This window comes from Corvus moneduloides, chromosome 1 (genome assembly GCF_009650955.1).
Source record: "Corvus moneduloides isolate bCorMon1 chromosome 1, bCorMon1.pri, whole genome shotgun sequence".
NCBI classification, from domain to species: Eukaryota; Metazoa; Chordata; class Aves; order Passeriformes; family Corvidae; genus Corvus; species Corvus moneduloides.
In genome coordinates, this window is record NC_045476.1 from 99,978,584 (window position 1) to 100,002,886 (window position 24,303).

The 24,303-nt window shown below is 40.8% G+C and overlaps 1 protein-coding gene across 2 annotated transcripts in view; it reads left to right on the forward strand.

Moving 5' to 3' along the window:
- Nucleotides 1-18,308: 18,308 nt before the first annotated feature.
- Nucleotides 18,309-24,303, forward strand: part of CTNNAL1 (catenin alpha like 1) — a 57,475-nt gene continuing 51,480 nt past the window's right edge. For both annotated transcript variants that reach the window (XM_032119849.1, XM_032119860.1), the window contains exon 1: nucleotides 18,309-18,517. In XM_032119849.1, the coding sequence (XP_031975740.1) occupies nucleotides 18,392-18,517 (126 nt within the window). In that variant the 5' untranslated portion in view covers nucleotides 18,309-18,391. The remainder of the gene's footprint in view (nucleotides 18,518-24,303) is intronic.

Here is a 24,303-nt window from a genome sequence, read left to right on the forward strand (position 1 = left end):
AGTTCCTAATGTCATGGTTCATTTTAACCTCTCAAATTTACAGAACAACATACCTGATGAATTGAACTTGGGTTCAGGAGCTCACTAGGTAGTATCACACAGCATAGACATAAAATTCTTCAGAATAGGATTTTACCCATATCTATTATAAAGATTTTCTTATTTCATATTGTGAGCTGTGCTCTGTTTTACTGTGAAAAGAAGTGTGCACTATCCCCACACCAAAATGCAAATGCTCTGGACTAACACAGAGTCATGACTATGCCAGCACAGGAAAATGTATAAACTGGGAAGCCTTTGGAGAAAATGAAGAAAGAGAAGAAAGCTGTATTGCGAAGTCCTCTGAACAGAAAAATTATTGTGACGGGATTCTTCTGCTTGTAGCAATGAGAGCACGGCTTTGCCAAGGCACCGATCCCAGATGTTCTGGGCCCCTTGGGGAGCTGCTTTATATGGAGCACTGCTAGCTCATTCCAGTAGACAAGGCATACTGGCTGTCACAGTCACAGATATGAAATTTATCTTTCTGTAAATTAATTACAGGCTTAGGAAGCCAGAAAGCAGCCAAGCCTCGGAAGACAAAACTGGGATTCAGATTGCTTAAATCTTAGTGGACCACTTTGCGCAGTGACCTGCCCTTTTATCTCAGACTAAGTTCCTACAACATCCCAGCCCAGCTGCTCAGGACCCAGAACTTTCACAAATCCGAAATAAATCTTCTGAAACAGCACTAGCAATTCAGTGATTCAGAAAGCTATTACTGTTGTGCCCCTGTGACCTGTAAAGCTCAAGTCTCAAAGATAGGAAGGTCTTAGGTAGCCATTCCTGTGAGAGGTATTTAAGAGACCCACCATGTATTTTAGTTTCCAGAAGTATTTCTTAAAACTGATAATTTGTAGTTCCTGGGAATTCTAATGTTGAAAAATGGATGAAAATGAAAAACCAAAATATTGATTTATTAATTTTCAATTAGCAAATTTCAGTTGAGAAATGTAAAACCCCTTAATTCTGTCTTGGTTTGAAACTAACTTGTCCCTTCTCCTTCCTTTGGTACCTCATGGTAAGCCCATTCTTCTCAGCGGTCTGAGCTTGCCAGACAGGTTGTTTGTGCCATTGCCCATGGCTCCCAGCTGCACTTTATCAGTTTAATGGTGGGGCACACTGCCTGACTTAGAGTAATTGGAACTAAAAAAAAAAAAGGGGCTTCAAACTAAGCTCCTTCAATTCAAGTCAGACACCCTTGAAATCTCCTAATGAAATAATGATATTTTTTTGGCCTATGTATCTTTTATTAAGAAAAGAAGTCGTGTACAATTTTACTATCCTGGCCTACATTGAGAAAGAAATGCATTTCTGGATAGGTGTTCCATTACTGGAGCTTAACGGGAAAGTAAATCTGATAATTTTCCCTTACTCCCTTTTTTTCAAAATATATTCAAAGAAATTATAATTTTTATTAAGTGATGGAAATCCAATAATTTAAATGTTATCTTTGGAGAATGAATCTCTTGTTAAACATTAGTGATTTAGAACAACTGTGACATATTTCATATTCATATCCACTGCCTATTAATTTTTCTCTTTCCATTTCTGTCATGTATATTACCCAGTGCAGCTGCCAAGTTCAGCTTAGAGTGTGCTCAACTTTCATGACTTTTTCCTTTTATATTCATGCTGAATTTATAAAGCAGTTTATAATGAAAATTCATCATAAGAGAAAAACTTACAAGATATTTTTATGGAGCAGTCATAAGTTTTACAATTTAAACTGGGAAGCAGTAACTGTGAAGTCGTTGCTATATCCATGGTATATTTTAATCATCTGTCTACAATATGCATAAACTGGAAAATTTTTTTTAAAAACTGAAGGAGATTTTCCCCTCCTTGAAGAACAACAGAAACCGGAATAGAATTCTGAGATTTGGAGACTTTCATTGATACCAACACTCTGTAAAGAAAACACCAATGGAATGTTACTGAAATAATTGATTCACTGTTTGTTGACTCTTTTTGTATGTACATATAGATAGAAAGGAACCATAATCCAAGGATGGAACTAATGACAGTTTCCCCCATGCTTAGAAATTCCCTTCCAAACAGATAACAAAGGCACAGAGAGCACTGCCTCGAGATCCTTCAGCTAAAGTCTCTGACTTGAACATGACAGTGGAGAGGGAGCACAGCACAGGAGAAAATAACAGTCTCATGAAAGTAAGTTATGGGCCAGGTAGAAATTTACATATCTAGCAACACTTCTGAATCCCCAAACGTAATCCTCAACTTGCTGTTGCAAAGCAGAAAGCACTAGTACACTGGTTCACAGGAAAACATCCCAATTAATGAAGCCATCAGTCTTGTACCAACTTTAGTCTGTCAGTGGCTTGGACCCAGTCACAACTGGATTTTGCTGTGCTCTAGCTCTGAGGTACATAGGCAATGTGTAGATATTTGCTGGAGGGGATCACCATCACCATTTGATCTGTCCCTTGTTTTACTCAGTACCTAAACCAGCAGATAGGCGAGTGGAAAGCTCAATCTCACTTGGGAGGACACCTAAAGGAGCAGAGCAGTAGAAGGAGGGAGAAGGGGTAGCCTTTCTTCTGGGTAAGAAGCTGCAGGACAGTTATGTTGTCAGGAGAGTAGTATTCCAGAGAAACACGGGATCTGGGTGTACCTGCAGGATTTTTTCCAGTGCTTCAAGTTCGAGGAAAACAAGAAGAGAGGGATGCAATTTGCAGAGGTAGAGGTCCAACTTAAAATCATAGAGTATCTTGAGTTGGAAGGGCCCCATAAAGATCATTGAGTCCAAGTGCCAAAACTTACCAAACGAGGACCAAAGGAAGAGGTCTGCTACAGACCTGAATACAGTTTGTGTGACCTGCAAGGAGGGCTGGCAGTGGAGCCTGTGCTGCAAAGGACCAGTACACATCAGTAGCTGAATTCATGCTTTTCCTGGAACTTAATTGCAGCAGAACTGAGAGTGTGCCCCTCAATTTAACTTCTTCTGTGAGTGGGCAGGAGACCAATAAGCCAGAACACAAGGTCAGGTTTGGGAAGGCTAACATGGAACCTTGTCCGCACTCTCGGACTCCACAGCCATATTCAATGCATTTAATCAGTAGTTAAACCTTTTCTGGAACCCTTAACAGAGTGTATTTGTGATAAACTAAACCACAGAAGTTCTCACCATGCTGAAATTGCTGGTAATGTGCCAAAAAGTAATAGCAAATTCACTGAAGTATTACACATATTAGTAACATTTTATTTTATGAAGTTAAGAATTTATCACCCAAATTGTCAACACTTACAAAAATATTTGAAGCCCTCTTGTGAGCCCTTTTGAATGCCTGCACAGAAGAGCAAGTAGCTGCTGTCCTGTACGAGATGTCAAGGAGCTGTTGGTGAATTGACTTATCCTTTTTCTTGGGTGGGCAGAGTACATAAAGCACCACAGGCTCATGGGTCAGCGGGCTGGGCTGCATCCCACAGCAGGAGAGGAGGAAATGGGCTGTGCCAGGAAAAAGGGTGGTGCAAACCACTTCCCCTCTGTAACAAGGAGGACGCTTGACCCCATGAGTCAGAGTTCCCAGGTCGGCTTAGCTGTGCTTCTCCTTTACATGGCTTGAATTGCTTGGTGGAAAGCCAATGTTCTGGGTTTGTTTTAGAGAGAAACAGTTAAATCCTTTTGTTAAAAGTATCTGCCCTGGGTTTCCTTTGGTTTAGGGTGGTAAAACTTCTTCATTGTCTTATACAAGGATTGGAGTTGTTCCCCATGAGATTCAACAATACCAGTGTTTGAAAGATGGTTTTCCATTTAGCACTGTGTTACAAAAAAATTGTAACTGGTATACGAGTCAACTTTCCAATTTGCCTGACAAATTAAAAACCCTGCCAGAACTCAGCCCCTATGCTTCCTTCCTTGTTGTTATATGACTCGTCAGAGATCCTCATGTTTTGTAGTTGTGAAACTTTATTAAATGTCTTGGAACCGGTAACTTCTCAAATTTTATGGCTGGTATATTTTCTCACTGCATTAATAGTAACAATAGTAACAAAAATAGTCTGTGTGAAAGTAAACCTGAAGCACACTCAGACTTTATTATAAAAAATACACGTTAAGGAGACATCTGCTATCTTTGTGTGTATGTAGTGTTTGGCATATTTTGCCTCTATAATCAGAATTACACTCTAGATATAAACAAAGTCTAACTGCTTCTCATGTAGCACTCGGGTACCTAGGTTCACATAAGCAGTATATTATAATATCTTAAGGGACTTGTGTAAGTAGCAGGGTGTACTGCAGAGCAGCTTAGAAATGCTTTCTGGCAGGACTGGAGTAAAAGCAAATAGATAGTCTGCAAGAAATATACAGCCAAACTGATGCTGGGTAGAATGGATGGTGAGATGATGACACCAGTTAAAAATATAATCCACCAATGAGTCAGCTTCTACTTGAGCAGCTTCCTAACTATCCAGAATGCTATCGGTTCAAAACCCATGAGCTATCACATATGTATTGGCAAAAACACACAGTGAGTCCCATGGTTAGAGCAGAGGACAGAAGAACCCATGCATCTGTTTATGACTTATCTACACATTTGCTGTGGAAGTCCAAGTAAATTTTAACTCTATATTCCCCTAATTCAGTCTGCAAACTAGAGAAAGAAAAAAACCAGCTAGTTATGGTGTAAAACAAAAGTCTTGTCTTTAAGGAGTTAAAGGAGAAGCAAATATGTCAAAGTTAATCCTAAATCACAAACTCTTTTTGCTGTAGCTACTAGTAAATTCCTCCCAGTAAGAAATGCCAAAACGAATTTAAAGTTCAGTCTCTCCTGGAAGTCTCTTGCTTTTGAGAAGGAGGGGAAAGGAAAGGCACCAGCCACATAAAGGCATTCACTGTAGAACTGCAAATGAGCCTGCACAATGTTCTGTCCTTCACCAGTTCCCTTTGTCTCCTCTCTTCTGACTGCATTATTGGAACATCTTGAACAAGAATTTATAAGACTATTTGTTTTATTGTCACATTTTTAACTGCATAGACCACATTGCAGTCTGAGAAATACATTTGAAAAGAATGTAAAACAGTAAAAAAACAGTAAACAACAGTTCTTGCTAAAACCAAAAGCCGTATTTTTCTCACATTAGAATTAAAAAAAAATACTTTGGCAGAATTAGGACATGAAAGGTACCTGAAAAGTTGAGCTGTGTAAACGCTGAAATGCTATCAAGTAGAGTTTAATTAGAAAGTATGGGATGCAGCATATAAGTATTTATAAGTACTCATGAGTTTTACATATTTAAATATACAAAAGCCACCTCAGTTTTCTGGCATTAGCAGCTTTTCTAACTTGGTAATAATAACTGAACATAGCGTACCTGTTGATAAACAGAATTAAAATCAGTCATAAGTATTTAGAATTTGAATACTGTTTTTATTAAAACCAAGCTGGAAGCCATAAGCTGTGCCTGGAAGAGAGTGCTTGCTTATGGGAATCAGTCCTACACCATGGGTGCAAAAAGCCCTTTGTAGGTAAGATCCCTTCAGGTATCTCACTTCAGAAGGCAGCAGGACCGCTCATCTGCTGAAAGTGATGGATGTGCTGCTTTCCTGATTATCAGAGCAGCAGCAGGGGATGGAAACGCCGCAGACACTGCTCCTCCAGCCATCTTTTTGCACCAGCTAATCTTTCAGATACCACGGGAAAATTTCATTCCATGGAAAAAGTGACAAACGTCAGCTAACTAATCTGAGAACAGAGGTTTCATATGCAGGCTTTTGGTTACTGCAGAGTGCATTATTGGATGACTGGATCCATGAACTATATGGTAAATAACAAAGAAATTACCAAAATTATACATTAAAATGATGACAAAATAGAGTCTGCTTGTTTCAATAATTCAAATTCCCTTGAGATAAATGACACAGACAATGATTACAGAGGAAAATATAGAAAATAATTACAGGGAAGTAATACAGGTTAGATACATTAGTTGATGAAAGAAAACAAGTTAAGAGGTTTTTAAAAATACATTTAGGAAAAATTAACAGGGAAGGCAAGCTTAGAGGCTGCAGGCTTATACTTCATGATGCAAAGACATATTTCTTTAACAACGTCACTCCTAATCCGTAAATTAAAAAATCAGTGGGAATGGCATTTTTTAATGAGAGGATACAAAATCTGTTTAAAATAGTATTGGATACAATTTTTTCCCCATAAGTATTTAAAATAATTTGATGAATCAATTTTATGCATTACTTTCTACACTCATTCATTTGAATGGTACCATCTGTGAAATGTTTGCATAAAATGAATTTCAGTCTCGCTACAAAACATTTGTTGAAAATAATTCTGAATTTACTTTGGAAAATATTCAGTGTAGAAATATGATGAAAGCTGTGTATTCAGCCAAGTAAAAGAAATTACTAGGGAATCTATAACCAACAATATTAGCCTCATTTTTGGCTTTCAAATAACAAATAAAACAATATAAGAAATTAAAGAATACTTTGTTTTACATTTTCCAGTAAAGCCTACGCTGTAAAAGAAATTGAAAGAAATTCTATTCATTGCATCAGGCTGTTACAAATTATATGATGGACTGTCAGAAAATGAGACTAGTGTTCTTTATAGCCTTCTCCAAGAGACCACAGCTGCCTGGAACATATTACTGGTGCACAAGTAGATGCTGCTGCACAAGGACCCTTCCAGTTTTATGTAATTGCTCGTTCAGGTTTTCCTTACTATAACTAATATATGGTTCCTGAGCCTTTCAAATGCAAAGGCATTTCCAGGAACTACCAGTTTTATAATAGATATAGTAACTTAATCGAGTATCCCTTTATTTTGTTGAACTAAGACATGTTACATATCTATGAATATTAGGGATCCATATTCATAGAGTATCTTCAAGCTTAGTTTTTTATAGGGTTCCAGAGCCCTTTCTAATCTCAGTTTTGATGATCAATAGCTTTCTCTGAGTATTTAAGTGTTAGTCAGCAATGGTGATAGCTGAAGGTTCCCAGCTCTGCATTATAGTGGAGCAACAGGCTCCACCTATATTCAACTTAGAGCTCAGCAAAATGTGTTAGAGAAACTGTCCTAAAAAGAAAACCATGTCTACTAAGCCTGCTTAGCCTGCCAGCCTTGCCTGCCCTCTGTGCTTTAGTTCTGTGGCACACAGGAGGCTCAGCCATCTCCATTTGCCAACAGGCTTTGATTTTAAACGTCCCTCTGAAAACATGGAATTCCTCCACGAAGTCATATTAAAGTTGGCTGAAGAATTCCTTCTCTGATCGCATGGTTATGAATGAACTGGTTAGTGCTTAACAGCTAAATGGTTGGAAAAGTATGAATTGAAATGTCCATGTTGGATTGTACTGGCATTTTTTTATATGGGACCTGAACTTCATGACTTAGCACAAAGAGAGGCAGCTGTTAACAATAAGAGTTTGACCTCAGATAAAAAAACTGAAAAGAGTGGCCTAAACTTAGCATTTTTATCCTTGATTATAGTTCCTGGCATTGTCTTCTTCTAATACAGTCCTACTTCTTTCCCACCTAAAAAATTCTTCTAAGTTGTCCTTCAATTAACAGTTTCAAAATTTTTTGTCATGCACTGGAAAGGGATAAAAGTATACACAGCAACATGTCTCAACTCATTCATTAAAATCATTAAAACACCTACTCAGCTAAACCACGCAAACCCCATGTTTTTTTTTTCTTAGAGTAGTATGAGGTCCTGTGGAACAATAAGACCACTTGTTACTTTTTCTGACTCTCCAAGATGCTCTCCAATATCTACAGAAAGTAAAAGCCAGAGCATTGAATACACCAATTCTCCCAGCAGCTGCACATAAATGATCCAGAAAAGAGAACACTAACTAAGGTTGGATCAGCTTTCAGTACATTCTTAGGATCAAAGGAAAATCTCTTAAAAAAAAAAATCCCCAGAAAATCAGTGACTGATTCTTCTGAAGGAAAATTGCCAAGGAAGGAAAAGAAGGTGGTAATACCCTCTTACTGGGAACAAATCTAGTTCTGCTCTGTTTGAGTTTGTCATTGATTTTTGACTAGAGAAGTCTGAAAAAGCAGAGGAATAACTAATAATATACATCATTAGAAGTCGAATTCATCATTAGAAGGTGAATTCAACTACTGGGATACTTGATGATCAGTACTGTTCAGGGTCACATAATCAAAGAGCAGGGAAGGGATTAATCTTCCTCCCTCCCTCTCTCCCTCCCTTTCCCCCTCCCTTCCCCCTCCCAATTTGCATCCATCACATTAGACAGGAAATAAATGTAAAAAGAGATGAGTAAATAGGGATAAACTGTCTCTCACTATTAACTCTAGGACAGGACAAAAATAGGGTCACAACTATAAATATTTTAAGGTTCAATAGGTGCGTGTTCCCTGCGCCTAATTCCTTCTAGCAATCTTTCCACATTAGTCTGCCAAAAACTTAGAGCATCCATAGTGCTGAACAGAGGATAAGTAAGAAAAGTTATCAGGTGGTAGGAAGCCAGAGCACAGCCTTCTCTGATGACCAGAGCTTGGGCTATGGAAGTGGGAATTCACAAATGTCCTCTGCCTGACCCAGAGGACTCAGGAGGTGACAGCTAACTTCCACGGGAACAATTTTAGGCCAGTGTCTGAAGGGTTTTGACTCTCACCAAAGAATTTACTTCAATGAAATCCAATGGAAGAAGTATAAGGTAACAAAACAATTTGTAGGGGTTTATTCTTCATTGCTAGAGAATTGTGACCAAGTATAACAGAGCCAGCTATAAGCAGGTTTTCTGTATTCAAATGAGGAATATGACAAACTACTGATTCTAATCTTATGAATATTTTGATCTGTAAAAATTGGGAAAAAATATCCTAAGGGATTGCAAACTCAGGATTTTAATGAGCAGAATGTTAACTGGAAAGGAGAAGTGATAAGAGATATAAAAGTAACAGTCTAATTCAAATTGCATGGCTATAGTACAGTTTCATCATGCACATAAGTCTATTGGGATCAGCGTATATACACAAAATCCCTGTCTGAGGACAGCTGCTCATGCCTTTTATAAAGTGCCCTTGGAACACTAAACTTTCTCTGAAACTTATATTTAATATGTGATTTCTTTTTAAGAAAGTTTTAAGAGGAAGCATGAAAATCAGGCATGATTTAGGAGTCAAAAGTATTAATTCAGTTTCCATTATGAAGGTTTTGGAGGGAAGTGTCTTAAAGCACTTATCTTCAGATACTGAAAAGAATATTAGGAGGAATAAAAGAAAGTTATGTTTAAAACCTTAAGTGGACTCTACTGTTCTTTGTTGGGATGAAGGGTAAACCTGCAGAAACATTGCTAAATGTAATATGAGTTGCTCCAGATCACACTTTTAAGTCCCAACTCTATTTTGAAATAAAAAGAACAGTAAATCATAAGTACATTAGTAAAATGTTAAGACTGAAAATATACTATTGAATCTACTTTTTTCCCTAATTTTAGGAAAGAACTAATTGTGGGGAACACAGCCATTTCTGTTTTGTACCCAGATGAAGATAAAGCCTGACTGAGATTTCTTCAAAAACAAAAACCACTCCACCTTGAAACATCCATAGCTAAACATGCAGATGGGAAGTGGGAATTTAGTTTCAAGACCATGATCTGAAGCTGGCTAAGCAGGGATTTAAATCAGGTTATGAAAGCTACATGTGTGACCTGTTGGGCAGGCTACACTGATCTAGGCGGATTTTCACTTTATGTCTTGCCTCTGCTGTGCCCATTTTTAAAAAAATGTGAATCTTAATCATCTGTCTTTCAAAGTCAAGGAGAAGCTCTGCTAGAGCTAAAAGAATATTATCATTTGCTGCATCCCCTCGGCACCCTGATCATAACTTTTAAGAAGGACACAGAGGTAGATAAAATGTAGTTGTTGCACAGTTTCTGCTGGAAGGGATGAGATTCCCTACCCAATGTGTACCAGAATTTGAGCATGACAGGTAGAGTAGAGAGCAATTCCATCAGGATGTAATAATCAATTACATATCACTGTAATATTTTAAGTTTCAAAAAATACACTTTTAAAGTAGAGTGATATTTTTCTAATTATGCTGCTTGGTAAGATACATAGTATTGTAAGAAATCTAAATGGGTATATAGAGGTATAGACAGTAAATGAGGTCTGAAGAATCCTGAAGCAACTTGCAGGCTAAATAGCTGGCATGAATCCTGGAACTCTGAAAACAGAAACTGTCTCCTATAGATTGTTTTCTCTTCAGAGAAGCAGGATTTTTGCCATCCTTTATGGCAGGATCAAAGAAACATTTGATTAAGGAACTATTTTCTCCTTATCCAAAGCCCACAATTACATTTCACATTCTGATTGCTAGAATAGACCAATTGTGAAGGAAGAAAGCTCAGACTTTGAAGTACTTTCCACCTGTGATCTGCAAACTTGTTCCTGTAGAATGTCCCAAGCATACCTGAGCATGCAGTCCTCATGTGGCACCACTCCGAAGTACAACAATGGCAGAGTCACTGGGTCAGGACTACTGTTAGTGAGTACAGCAAAAAACCATTCTGTCAATGTTCTCCTTACACTGCAACACCTCATCTTGCTTTCAAAACTTTTGCCTATTAGAGCCAGTCTACATTATGATATTTTCCAAAAATGGCTGATATTGCAGTGGCAATTCAGTAAAAATAACAGGTCCTAAGAAATGCTTTTAGTACTTTGAGCATGACTGAAAAAGAAATTTTCAGTTATTTATATTTTGCTTTCTGGAACTTTTAATATTTAGTGTAAACTCACTGAATGTACTTATTTCAAAAATCCTTGTGCTCCCTTGGCAATAGCTTGCCGCTTCCCCTTCCATTTCAGCTGCACTTACAATTTTCTGCTCCAATTCTGATACTTCAGCATGTACTCTCCTGCTGCCAGAAACAGAATTGAATCCTACCAGCTGCCTGTAAGGCTTTAGCAACAATATCTTTTAGCATTGGCAGTATTTTGTTAGTAATGTGTACTAGTAAAGTCTTTGTTGGCCTTAAGTTGGTTTGTTAACTGAGAACTACAACCCATGTTTTAAAAAGAACATACACTGAAACAAAGTGGGGTTTAGTACCCTGTTAATAAGGAATTCTAAGTAATGCTATGAACGTAAGTCTAGAAGCTGCTCATTTTATTTAGAACAGATCCAGGTTAATTTAACAATGTCACATGGGTGGAATTCCTTAACAAATGACAGCGGCTTGGAGGTCAGGGAGGTCTGAAAGATGTGGTATCCTTAGATATCCCCAGGTTCCTTTAAGGAGATTTAAAAAAAAAAAAAGGAGGAAAACACAGCAACTCGGATAACTGATAGTCAATAAAGTATATTCTTAGATGTTCTGAAGATGTATGGTTGATAATCATCTAAATAGGACCCATGTGCATTAGCATCTGGGTAATTTTCCCCTACTATCTCATTAACATCACAAAATGCAGACCAATGGGATTTTGGGATTTTGATAGCCAGCCAGCTCATGCATGTCGCAATTACCCTTACTCTCATATAATTCCCATACTTTCCTTATATATCTGAGCAAACTAATAGACTATCTGTGGTTTAAATCATTAACATATATAAACAATATCTGTATTATCACACTTTTCAAGGAGTGTGGTATTTATTGCACGACTAAGTTAGCAAATGCACATTTGAAAAGAAAATAGCTTCTAATCTAAGCATTCATTTGCTGATGAATTAAAATCACCAAGTTATTCAGCACAATTCAAAATGAAAAAGCTGACATATCATTTATTGCAAAGGCCACAGCTATAATAGGAACGTCATTGTTTCCCTTTCTGCTGGTCTCACACATTCTTTTTAATCTTGATTATTTGTCACTGTGTTAGGAACTTCTTATGGTAATGAAATCCTTTGTCAGTGATGTAACCAGAGCCTTTTGCTGCATTTTTCCTTCCTACATAAGTTACAATTGCAGTTATAAACACCGTGGAGGTTTTTTCTGAATCACACAATTGCAGATTGTTTGAAGGAAACACAAGTTCCTGGCTGTTGCTAGGTGGCAAATGCTCTTAAAGATTTTGCAGGCTAGAGATTTCTTCAAACCTTTAATCCTTCATATTTATTTTATAACCCATAGGAACTGTTAAAAAAAAACAACAAAATACCACTAAGTGCTAGGATGATCACAGATTTGAAAGAGATAAAAGATTTGGTATCAAAAGCTTATTCCCAATCCTAGCTACAGGTCAGTTTAAGACTTTCATGAGGGTTGATTACCCTGTATCTGCATATTGCAAGGCTGCTCATGCCTTCTTGTAAATCTGGTGTTAGCTCCTGTTTAGAACAAGGTCCTTGATGTAATGAATAAGCCTCAGCCACAGACCTTTGAAAAATGTGTATGTACAAAAGAAGAACTTCACAGACTGCAAGGAAAGGAGGCAAAACTTTTGCTTAACATCTAGGAACTGAACACCTAGGGAATTTTGCCTCGTATGTCACAGCAGCACTGAGTTTCAAAGAATATAGCAGTGCATTGATAAATCCATATAGTGTTTGTCTGAAAATAGTCCGGCACTCTACCATTCCTAGGGTATGATTTTACAAAACTGCACATTAATTCCTACTTACAGTTCAAGTTGAAACTGTATTTTTCAGATGTCCTTTTGAAATAAGGCCAAATTCACAGCTGAAGCTAAACTAATGAGACTTTTCACCTCCAAAAGCTGTCACACCAATGTCAGTGTTAGACTCAAGTCTATATACCAGTAATATGTATTAAAGGAAGCTCTAAATAAAGAAAAAAATACCAGGCTTTATTACAGCGGAGCTTCAGCTTCTCCTGCAGTACATCATACCTGTTTTAAAGCTCAGCATAATCACATTCAACCCCAAGCATGGGTCTTACAATGGAAAGTCTTAGTTAACTCTAGCAGTATCCATTATATATTATCCACTACACCTTTCCTTGCCAATAAAGTCTCATATTATCATTAAAAAAGCAATTTTTTACAGGATTGAAAATTGTTCCCTTGCTCTCCCCTACCTCAGACACACATCTTCTACAACTGCTTTTTCACATCAGTGAAAAAGTGGGATATAATTTTCAGACCCTGACTTTAATGATCTTTCTTTAATTTTGATAGGTTGATTAAAGCTTCTGTGCATTTTGTGTTCAGCATTACAGAGGAAACATTTGTTCTGTGCCTAGATGCATTCTCAAAAACTGCTACTCATTACGGAAGTCTCTTGATGGTGCTGGGATTGATGAAAAATACTTGGTCCTTAGACTTCCTGGAGAACTAGCACAGGTAACTGTATTCTTTTGAGCTCTGTAAAAGAGGCAGTGAAGTCATGATGGGCTATCTGCGTCTGACCATCCAAAGAAGGTTCCTCATTTTCCACAGTCACAGGGGACAAAAGTGTTTTGGAGGTGTATCACCTTTGGTAGCATGGCCCTATAGCTGTTACTTGCTGAAGATTTTGACAGCTACCACCTTGTAAACTCAAAGGGAGAGAGTGCTTGAAATCACCCTCTGGCTCTACGGACACAGATATTTTATATATTGAATATATATATTATTATTATATCATTACTCTGGATAAACATTCAGATAAAAATAGACACTAGCTTGTAGTCTTCAGATATGCCTATCCATTACTTTTATAACACCTCTTCTTCATAGTTTCTGTAATAACTGTTGCAATCCCACTGTGAAACTAGTAAATTCACAAAATGACAAATATAGTCACTGTATGGTCACATAAAATGCTCTCTATGTAAAAAAAAAGTAATGTAATGTCTTTGTAAAGAGAAATATTTTACTATGGGGCATGAAGCAAACATAAAAGATTGATTGTTTTTATAAAGAAGTAATGTACCTTGGAGTTAATAACCACTAATAATTGGGATTAGACATTTCACGCAATGCTTGTCTCCCATCTTTTGACATTTTTCAAAAGCCTAAAATTTTTAGCTGTCTTTAAAATCACTGATTTCACAAACTGCCTGCAAAACATCCCCACTGAAAAAAAAAGAAATATGACTTTGTCAAATTTTAGAGGAAACTAGAGGCAATTGAGGGAAAAGCTTAATCTTAAAGTGGATTTCTAAATTTCATCTGGAAAGATGATTGATGTGCTTTCCCCTCCCACACTGCTGTAACTTTAATCTCACCTGGAGGAAAGAGAAAAGGAGCAATCCAACACTTAGCCCACTCAGTTCTGCTTTCCAGACTGCAGCTGGGAGATAAGGAAGCAATGGAGGCACTGCTTACTCTCACCCCTGGATATTTGGGATGCTCTCTGTGGGAGGATAAAGACCAATTACCCCTTGGAATTCATCCTCAAAGTGTTATTAATTTAGATAATTCCTATGTTTTATTCATTATAAGCATGTGTGGAAAAGTGCTCATTATCAAAATTGACTAAAAAGCCCTCTGATCCCAGCAGCTGGCCTTTACTAGTATTTCCTTGTTCCCCCTGCAGTTTGTGCTTCCTAGACCAACTGCTCATTGTGGAGAGAAACTGCTAAGCTCCTCTTCACAGCTCACAAGTTCAAACCCGCTTTGACTGGTTAAATGGCATCTGCTTTGCTGCATGGGCCTCAACAGCACATATGGAACAACTATAACGTGCTTCCTAAGGAAGGTTTCTTCATGTGGAAAAGGCTTCTGTCTTCACTGCTGACCTTATGCTGGTCAAAATGACCAGATTACAAAAGCATAATTTAAACTGTTTGCTACCCATCTCATTTTGCTTTAAACAGACCAGGGAACGCACACATCTTAGCTAGAAGGTAAGAGCAGGTGTCAGCTGCTCTATCAAACTGAGGCTGACTGACAGCTTCTTCAAACAAGCCATGGCACAGGTAGCATAAGATATGCTTAGTACACTCATTAGTACGTTTCATATAATTCTCATCAAAGCTAAGAGGTCATCATCCATGGTGAGGCCTAGCTACACATAAAGGCACAAAACAGCCATCCTTGTCAGAATGTCAGAGTGTGGAGAACAGCACTTTTGTTAGAGAACTTTGGCACAGCACCGTGCTGGGTAATAATGTTGTCTCCCACAAAAGCAACTTCAGATAGGAACAAAAAAAGTGAAGAGCTAGATGAGGGAAAACTGGCTTACATTCTGTGTAGGAACCTGACACCAGTCACAGAACCCAAGCTCATGGGAGATTGTGGACAGAGGAGCAGGCATCACTTCTTTGAGTGAAGTCTGGAAACAATACAAGGAGGACCAGAGTGACATGTTCATAATGCTGTGAGGATATGAATCACTTCCTTCCCCTTGACCACTGACTAAGTTATGAACTTAGAAATATAGTCCATTAGACATTACTCTTGTCCTCCATACCTCAAATGTTTTTCAGGTTCAATAGCAGAGTTGAGCAGTGGTAACTCAAGTGATAACTCAAGCGGTAACATGAGACTGCCATGGCCAGTGGGTGGTCCTCACATCCTGCAGCCACGAGGGACTTTCTTTCTGGGGTGATGGGCTACTGCTTTCGTGGGCTGAAGATGATCATATGCAAGATATTCTGCTGCTGTGTATCGCACAGTGTGTTCCCTCAGAGGTATGTGTTGGCATGCCAAAGGTGTGGTTGCAATCTATCACACTGGCTCATTTAAATTGTCTTAACATAATTAAAAAGCACAGTTAAGCTCCAGGCTATGATGTTTGAACATCTCCTCAAGGTGCCTTCAAAGACATTAGTCTGCAGCATGCTAGAGCTTTTCAACTCTATTATATTAAAAACATCACAACATGCTTTCTGCTTGCCTAGCAAACAGATTCCAGAAGCAGAGCACTGGTTCCATGCTCAAACTGGAAGCACCTGAGGAAGAGAATTGGGAGAACTAGACAGTGCTGTCACTAGCACCCCCCACTAATGCTGCTTCTTGAGTGAAAACAAAACGCAAGCAGTAAAAGAAAGTGGTAGATTGGGAACAGGACTTCAGTCTGCAGAAAGGCATTGCAAAGTTCACACAATTTGTCCAATAACTGTAAGAAATTATTTTAAAACTATTTTTGCCACTTTTAAACTCAATTTTTCTTCTTTTTCAAAAAAAAGTTACAATCTTCAAAATTAATCATTAACCTCTGTTAGTAACACTGCTTTGAATCAGAAAATGTCATTCCTGGAATGTCTGGTCCATTATTGTGTTGAAGACGACAGGCAGCTGTCTTTGAAATTAAGTAACACAAGTTGTCAAATTATAAACCACGTGTGCATCCAAGTGTTCATGTCCTTCTAGTGCATTTCTAACATGAATCATAGATTTGTATCTGTAGATGTTGATGACAGTTAATTTACATTATGGCAATATTCATAAAATAGCCAATAAGTGGGAATAACGGGGAAGATGGAAAAGGAATGCACTTCCCTCTGGTATTACTGACACTTTGTCTGGTGAATGCTTCAGCTCATGATCCAGAAGTGTCCTATGCCAGTGTAGAGTCTTGGGGAGGCTGCAACCATACCTGCCCTCAGTACTCTATCAAGGTGTAAAAGAAAACAATTGTTGCCAAGGCTTATAATATGATTATTAAAAAGTAAAAGAAATTATCTGAAAAAGAACAAAAGACGTTGTAAGAAAATAAAAAGTTTGGGTGAAAAACAAAACAAGAAATCTCAAGTGTGCTCTAAACCACTTTGATCAAGCATGACTAGCATTTATTTCAAGTCTACAGCATCATTCAGATGTTATTGTACCATGGCAGGTTTAAGCCTTCAGTTCTCTCCTGAAACACTTGATGTTATATAAGATGTCATTTTAGAAAATATGAGACCATGTTGGAAACCAATTTCCTGAAGAGCTAGGAATAGGGTCATATCTTTATCTACTGTTATACTTGCAGCTCTGGCAATTTTCTTTTTTAATAAATATGGATAAGTCCATAGGACTCTAAAGGACAACAAATATCGTTCTTTATCTTATGTCTCTGTTTCAAAATTGTGAAAAATATGCTTTGTGCAAAATGTGTCAGAAATCTTTTTGAAGACACAAAATGATACAAAGTCCCTGATCTAAAACATAAAAAAAAGCCAAAGACACAATTACTGAGTTGTGTTGTGTGAGAGCTGAGCAGTCAAACACAACTCATCAGTTCTGACGAGGAAACTAAGCAGTTGTGTTGAAGTGATTTACTGTCCCAGACCCTACACAGGGCTTGCTGGCTCCCGCGCAGCACTGCACTGAGTGGCCCCAGCGCTGGGCTGGAGCTGCTTTGCACCTTGGTAGTTTGCGATCACAGCCGGAAGCGCTCCGTTCCCTTTCCACAACTTCGGGCAGACGAGCCTGTAGAAGAATCAGCCGTCCCAGTTACATATAGCCAAATCAGACCTGTAAGCATCCATGTACTGATACTTTTCAAATACAGGTTACTAAATAACGAGAAGGGAATTTCGCTCATTCCAAACCAGAACAACAAACCGCACAATACAAACCAAACTACTTTTATTTCTTTGAATTACTTTTGCCTTCTTTTTGCTAGATCGGTCACAAATGTTCTTGCTTTAACACCAGGGCTAGGCAAACCCGGATAAGCAGGATAGCTGTCCTCCAAGAGCAGCCAGGTATGGAATACAAATCACTCAAAGCCAGAAACCTTTTTTCCCCTTCGCCGTGAGTCTTCTAAGAGAGAAGCTGATGGCATTTAGTTTGAGACGCCTCATCAACCCCCCGGATGCTAAAAGCAGGCGAATCATGACTGCAGCCCTTCCCAAGAAGAGAGAGGCTCCTCGGCTGCCTCTCCCTGGCCCCCACAGCGGCGCCCCACACTTCCCGACCGGGACCACCTTTCCCGGGGTCCGCGCCAGCCGGTGCCGCTGCAGCCCAAGGCCGGCCACCGGCCCGGACTCCCGCCTCCTTGGGGCCACCCGGGCCCCTCAGCCACCGCCTGGTCCGGCCTCCCCCCTCGGGCAGGGACCTTCCGCCTACCCCCGCCCGAGCGAGACCGGCGGGGAAACTCCCGCTGGGAGCGGTGGTTGCGGGACCAGTCCCGGCGCCCTTCCTCCGCCAGCTGCGGGGTGGGACGGGGGGCTGCGGGAAAGAAGAGGCGCGGGAGAGCAGGCGGCACCCCCCGCGCCGGCTCCGCGGCGGGGCGCGGAGCGCGCGAGCGGGAGCTGCCGCTTTAAATCCACCCCGTCCCGAGGGGCGGGGAAGGGGCCGCCAAGGGGGGGCCGGGCGCGCGCGCGCGGCATCGCGCGGCAGCGGAGCCCCGGCGGGCGGGGAGGGCGCGGGGCGGGGGCGGCGGCGGCGGCCCGGGGGCGGAGCGGCGCGAGGGGAGCGGCGTGAGGGGAGCGGCGGGGCACGGGCTGCCCGTGCGGGAGCGCGGCGGAGCGGCTGGAGGGGGGTCCCGGCCCGGCTCCCCCGCTATGGCCACGTCCCCGTGCAGCAGTAGCGGCGTCTCCTCGTCGTCCTCGTCGGGGCTGGGCGCGGACGCGGGGCTGGAGATCCGCACGCGCTCCGTGGAGCAGACGCTGGTGCCGCTGGTGTCGCAGGTAGGAATACCGCCGCGGGAGAACGATTTCCCACCCCCCTCCCCCCGCAGCCTCTGAGAGGCGGGCGGCAGCCCCGGCTCTTGCCGGGAGGCTCTGCCCGCCCGGGACGGAGCTCGGCCGCCGCCGAAGTTTGCTCGCTCGGGTCGCGGCGCTCCGTAGCCCCCTCTGTCCGGCCGCTCCGGCAGGGCCGGCTTTTCTGAGCCGCGCCCCCTCCCGCCCGTCCCGGGGTCCCGCCGGCCGCAGGCGGCTGCCGGAGCCGGCGCCGTGTGGGTGATGCTGCTCGCACGTCTCTCCCCGAGAAAGGCTCCGAAGTTCCCCGCAAGGTCGCGGGGGAGCGTTGCGTAACGCCGGGCGCTGCGGTGCCGCCGGCGGTCCGAGCCCCGGGACGCCGCGGTGGGTGGGGGACGGAGGGACTGCCCCGCCGCCCGAGCGCTCCCGGCTTCCCGAGCCTCCCGCCTGCTGGCTGTCCGCGTGGGAGCGCGCTCCTTCCCTCCTAGCTCGGCTCTGGAGAGAGCGCTCGTCTTCCAGGGGCTTTGGCGGAGCTTTGTGTTTTCGCGGTCTGGCCTGAGCGTTGCATTGGTTGGAGCTTCTACCGCACCCCAGGGTAGTGCCCGATTTTTAAGAGGTTCGGTAATAGGCAAACTGTCTTGGTGACCTTTTAGCATGTCCCGCACAGTGCTCAGTGACCTTAAACCCCCCCAAACTGGGCTTTTTAATGATCTGCTAGGTAATTATATGGCAGTCATTTTGGTGCTGGTTTTTTGTTGTTGGTGGTGTTGGGTGTTTTTTTCAGACAGTTACAAAATTGGCGTTTGACATACTCATTAGAATTTTGTTTCTTGAAAAATAATGTCTGAAGATAGCACAGTGTTTGCTATATAGGATTTTGTACTTTGAGCACTGATCAATAAAGTTAGCAAGTCAAAACCTATCTGTACAAAATTTTTAAACAATATGTAACAGTTATACAAAAATAACTAGTCCTGGTGAGGTCAAATTGTGTTTCTACCATCATAACCCATCTGGAAACGAACTGTGGTAAGCCTTGTTCTGCATTTATATGTCTGGGCTTCAGGAAGGGTTTGTGATGGGTAATTGTGTTTCTGTACTTAACATGGTAATGTGTATTTATTTTTCTGTTTGGATAAATCACAGTTAGTACAGCAAAGCCCTTCAAAGGGATTGAACCACTTGTTCCAAGGCAAAGTAAAGTTAAATGAATTTTCTAGTCCTGAAACAACTGAGATAAAATAGGGAGAGCTCTTTTAGGAAGCTTAAGACCAATCAAAAACACATCCATATGCAAAAGCCGAATAAAGTTGCATATATTAAATTCGTACTTTTAACAGATTTGTATGAATATGTTCTTATTTCTCTGGAGTACTCTCTGATAGCAATGATCTTATTACGCTTGCAACAAACCCACAGAGAAGTATGTCATGTATGAGTTTTCATTGTCCACGAAGCCTATGACAGCATCTTCCAGAAGGTTTAAGCAGCTTTCATTTGCCTGTATACAGCGTGTCTGAGCATTTGTGAACACTCAGAGCTCACTGTTTTCCTGCTGAGGCACTCCAGACTTGAGACAAGTGCATTCCCTTGAAGCATGAGCACTGAGCTCTGTTCAGATTCAGGCTGAAGTTGCTGATGGTGTCAGCAGTAGCTCCCTACACCTGCCTGGGAAAATGCCCCAGTTACTTTAGTGGTTTTTTGGTTCTGCCTGTCTGGATTGCTCAGCTGAGATCTCACTGGCTGGCTTTGTTCGGAAATTTATGCAAAATGGTGTTTATAGAGTACTTCTTAGTCTCAGAATTTGCTTTTAAGATTCTGCATAAGCTGTGCATGCAGTAACCCTCAGGACTTCATTTTTCTGCTTGTACAAAATACACTTGCAAAGGGCTTTGTTCCTGCTGTGAAGTTAACTTCACAGTTTTGTCCTTTTGTTAAAATCTGAGAAGAGCTATGTGATACTTGTATACTACTGGAAAAAAATAGTCAGAATGTTCCTGCTGCTTTTCACTACTTATTTTAAGCAAAGAGGAAACAAAAGGTGCCTTGTCTGACAAACTCACTTTCAATCTCTTATGTGGGGCTAAATTTTTTCTTTAAGCAAAAAAATAAAAAGCTGCAGTGATTCTTATTTAAATTCATGTACTGTACTGTGCATTGTCCTGATTGTAATATTGTAAACATGTGTTTGTCTGCTTGTTCTTCCTCAGAAAATGTGAGGGTTGGTTTTGTTTGATTTTTTAAATTGCATTTCGTGGCTTGGTTTTTTTTATAGACTGTGTTGTAACAGAGTAAATTTGCTATCAGCAGTGGTATAAGATTCCTATCTTTCCAGCAGGAGAAATTACCCTTAGAGCCATTACTGCGTGTACTTATTAAACCAATTAAAATTGGTTTTAAAACTTAGAGTATTTACAGAGTTAAACTAGATCTGTTCAGACCCTGACGTGGCCCATTTTTAAGAGTGCCACAAATGACAATGACGACGGATTTAAGCCACAGTATTAAGCATTTTTGCTAACACTCCTTTTTTACTCTCTACATAGCTATACTGTGAAAAGAATCATTGTACAGTATTTTGCAAAGCATGTGGCATGCAGTTCAGAAAATATGGCTTATGGGGTCAAGCACCACAGTTTTCTTTAAAATAAGTAGTATTTTCTTCCCCTGGATAGGTGTCATTAGTTCCATTTTCCATGCATAATACTATGGCATTCTTTAAAAATCTAGACATCTCCTTCACTGCTGCTACCCATTTCCAGACTAATTATTTTGGGGTTGATTTTTTTAATGGAAAGTTTTTGGCAATACATGTCAGGAAGGGTGTTTGAAGTGGTCAGTGCTAACTCATTTAATAACAAGTCATTTAAACAGTTGAGGAAAAGCAAGGACAGGGAAAAAGCACTTTTCAGGATGTGGCTCCACCAGTGGCTTCCGCAGCTGCCATTCTGTACCTGTTTGCTAGTCTAGCAGCAGTCGGGTACCTTCACAGACGTAGGAGTTTGTCTGTCTAGATCTGTTCCAAGGAAGTATTCTGAGAAACAGCAGAATAGATATTTGTCAACCTTCACGGTTGGGTACTTGGGAAAAAGAGGGAAACTCTGAGATCTGTTTGCCTGGAGAAGAGAAGGCTCTAGAGAGACTACCTGCAGCCTTCCAGTACCTAAAGAGGATCTAGAAGAAAGCTGGAGAGGGATTTTTTAAAAAGATGTGTAGTGATAGAGCAAGGGGGAATGGCTTTAAGCCGAAAGTAGATATGTTTAGATTAGATGTTAGGAAGAAATTCTTCTCTGTGAGGGTAGTGAGACACTGGAATGGGTTATCCAGAGATGCTGTGGGTGCCCCATCCGTAGAAGTGTTCAAGGCCAGATTGGCTGGGGCTCTGAGCAACCTGATCTAGTGGAAGGGGTCCCAGGCCTTGGTAGTGCAGGAGATGAACCACATAACCTTTCCCTTCCATCCCAAATCATCCTATACTTCTGTATTCCTGAAAGAACAAAGTCACTTTTCACAGTTGAAGGTGACCTATCCTCCAGCATCCAGAGTGAGACCAATGTGATTATAGCTGCTCAAGCTTCAGAAAGCCCATTTTGTCACAGGCACTTTGGAGAATGATTGTGTGCCCATATGTTACTGAACATGTTTTTCCATTTTTCTTGGTGTAGGAGATCCTGCCAGAGGTTTTGGAATTGACTTGACCTATATGGTAAAAAATAAGCTTTTCTTTATTTTAGCTACAAAAAGCCCATGATACCAATGCTTCTGAATGTTGTTGTTGTCAGTCTTAGATTCTACATAAGTTAACAGTGGTACATGCCTTGAGGTGAATGAAACAAACCTGTTCTTTACTAGGGCATTGTTTCCTTGCTTTCTCTGAAGCTAGCTAAAATAATTCCCATTTCAGTAAATGTTGTATAACATTACATAATGTTCTGCCAGTATTCTGTTTTTCCAGAAGTTTCTGGAGTTGTATATTAGAGCCCAAAAAAGAAGCCACAGCTGACGTTTTCCTAAGTATGTGAAAAGCTCACTGATGCAGTTTTCAGACTGGTGGTCTGACTTTAGATAGCCATTGTGCATCAAGCTAGAGGTCTATACATAATCTATAAACTTTTCTCTGGGTTTTTTTCTGGTTAATCATCGGGGACTGATATGAGGGCCAGTATGGGCCAGTACTGTTTAACATCTTTATTAATGATCTGAATGTTGGGGTGAGCACGGGCCAGCACATTCAACAGGCATGTGAACTCCCCTACAGCAAGTTGGGGAGCATCTGACACTGTGGAGGACAGGGCTGCTAGACAGAGGGACAGGCTGGAAAGATGATATGACAGGAAGTTTGTGAAGTCCAAGTCGTGCATCTAAGCCAGAGTAACACCATGCAGCAATACAGGCTGGGGTCAGCTGTCTGCAGGAAAACTTTGCATGGGAGTCCCAGTGGATGACTTGAATGGGGGTCAGCAGTGATGGCCAGCTGCACCTGGGGTTGGTAGCAGGAATGTAACATGCAGACTGCAGAAGTGACTGTTGTTTGGCACGTGTGAGGCAGCATGGGGTACAGTACTGTGTTCAGTTCTGTGCTTCGCAGTAGCAGGGAAACGCTGACATAGTGGAGTGTGTGACATAAAGGGAGAGGTTGAAGGAAGTGGGCTTGTTCCACCTCAAAAAGAGAGGGTTAATGGTCTGTTAGCTTCCATGTTGTAAGCTAGGATGGTACTTTCCTGTCTGTGTCACTTGAATCTGCAGTGGGTTGGGTTTTTTTTGTCTGGACAGTGGCAGAATTTACCAAGGTCTACAGCTACCCACCTAATGGCAAGTATGGAGAAGACAGAGACAGACTGATCCCAGACATGTATGGTGGCAGAACAAGAAGCAATGGACAGAAGTTGGAACATTGGAAAGTCTAATGAGATACAAGAGAAGGCGTTTTTCAATGTAAGGGAGGCCAAATACTGGGTGAGGTGTGCAGAGCTCCTCTAGAGTCTGCAATTTTGGAGATGTTCAGAATGGATAAGACTATAAACAACACACTCTAAGTGGACTTGGTTTGAGCAGGGAACTGGAATAGATGACCCTGGAAATTGCTTTCATCATAAGCAAGTCAGATTTTTTCATGGATGTCTGTTTTGTTATCAAAAGATCTTGCTGCTGAGGAGTAATAGTCAGCTCAGACCTAGCTTTCATAAGGAATGCTAGGATTGTACTTTCCTGTCTGTTTCACTTTAATCTGCAGTGATTTTTTGGTCTGACATTTTGTTCCCTGGTCAGTGCTGCAATATGTTTCTGCAATTTTGTAGTCAGATCTTATCTTTACTGTCCCAAATAAATTGGGATCACCAACAAATTTTCATCATTTTATTATTTGCTTATCTCTCCTCCCTCTTTATGATTATATATAATAGTTCATGTTGCAGTACAGGTTTCTGTGTAACTCCATTAAAGTAAGTAATCATTTACTTTCTGATATCCTTTATTTTCCTACTCATCATTCTGTCTCTTGATGAGTTCAATATTCATACAAAGGGTCTGCTTCCCTTTCTCTCAAAGACTTGCTTGATGTCCTTTGAAAACTGTGGTGTGAACTTTGTTTCATAGTTTTCTTTCAGCAGAGTGTCTTCTTACCCATGTAATTGGGCAATGCCTATAGAGAAATCTCGTTGTTTTGTGAGGGAGGAATTCCTTTAACGAACATCTTTGTTAAATCTTTGCCAATATGTCGTATTTATTTGGATGTCCACTACTTCTTTCTAATGTTTTATATTGATTTGCCATGTACA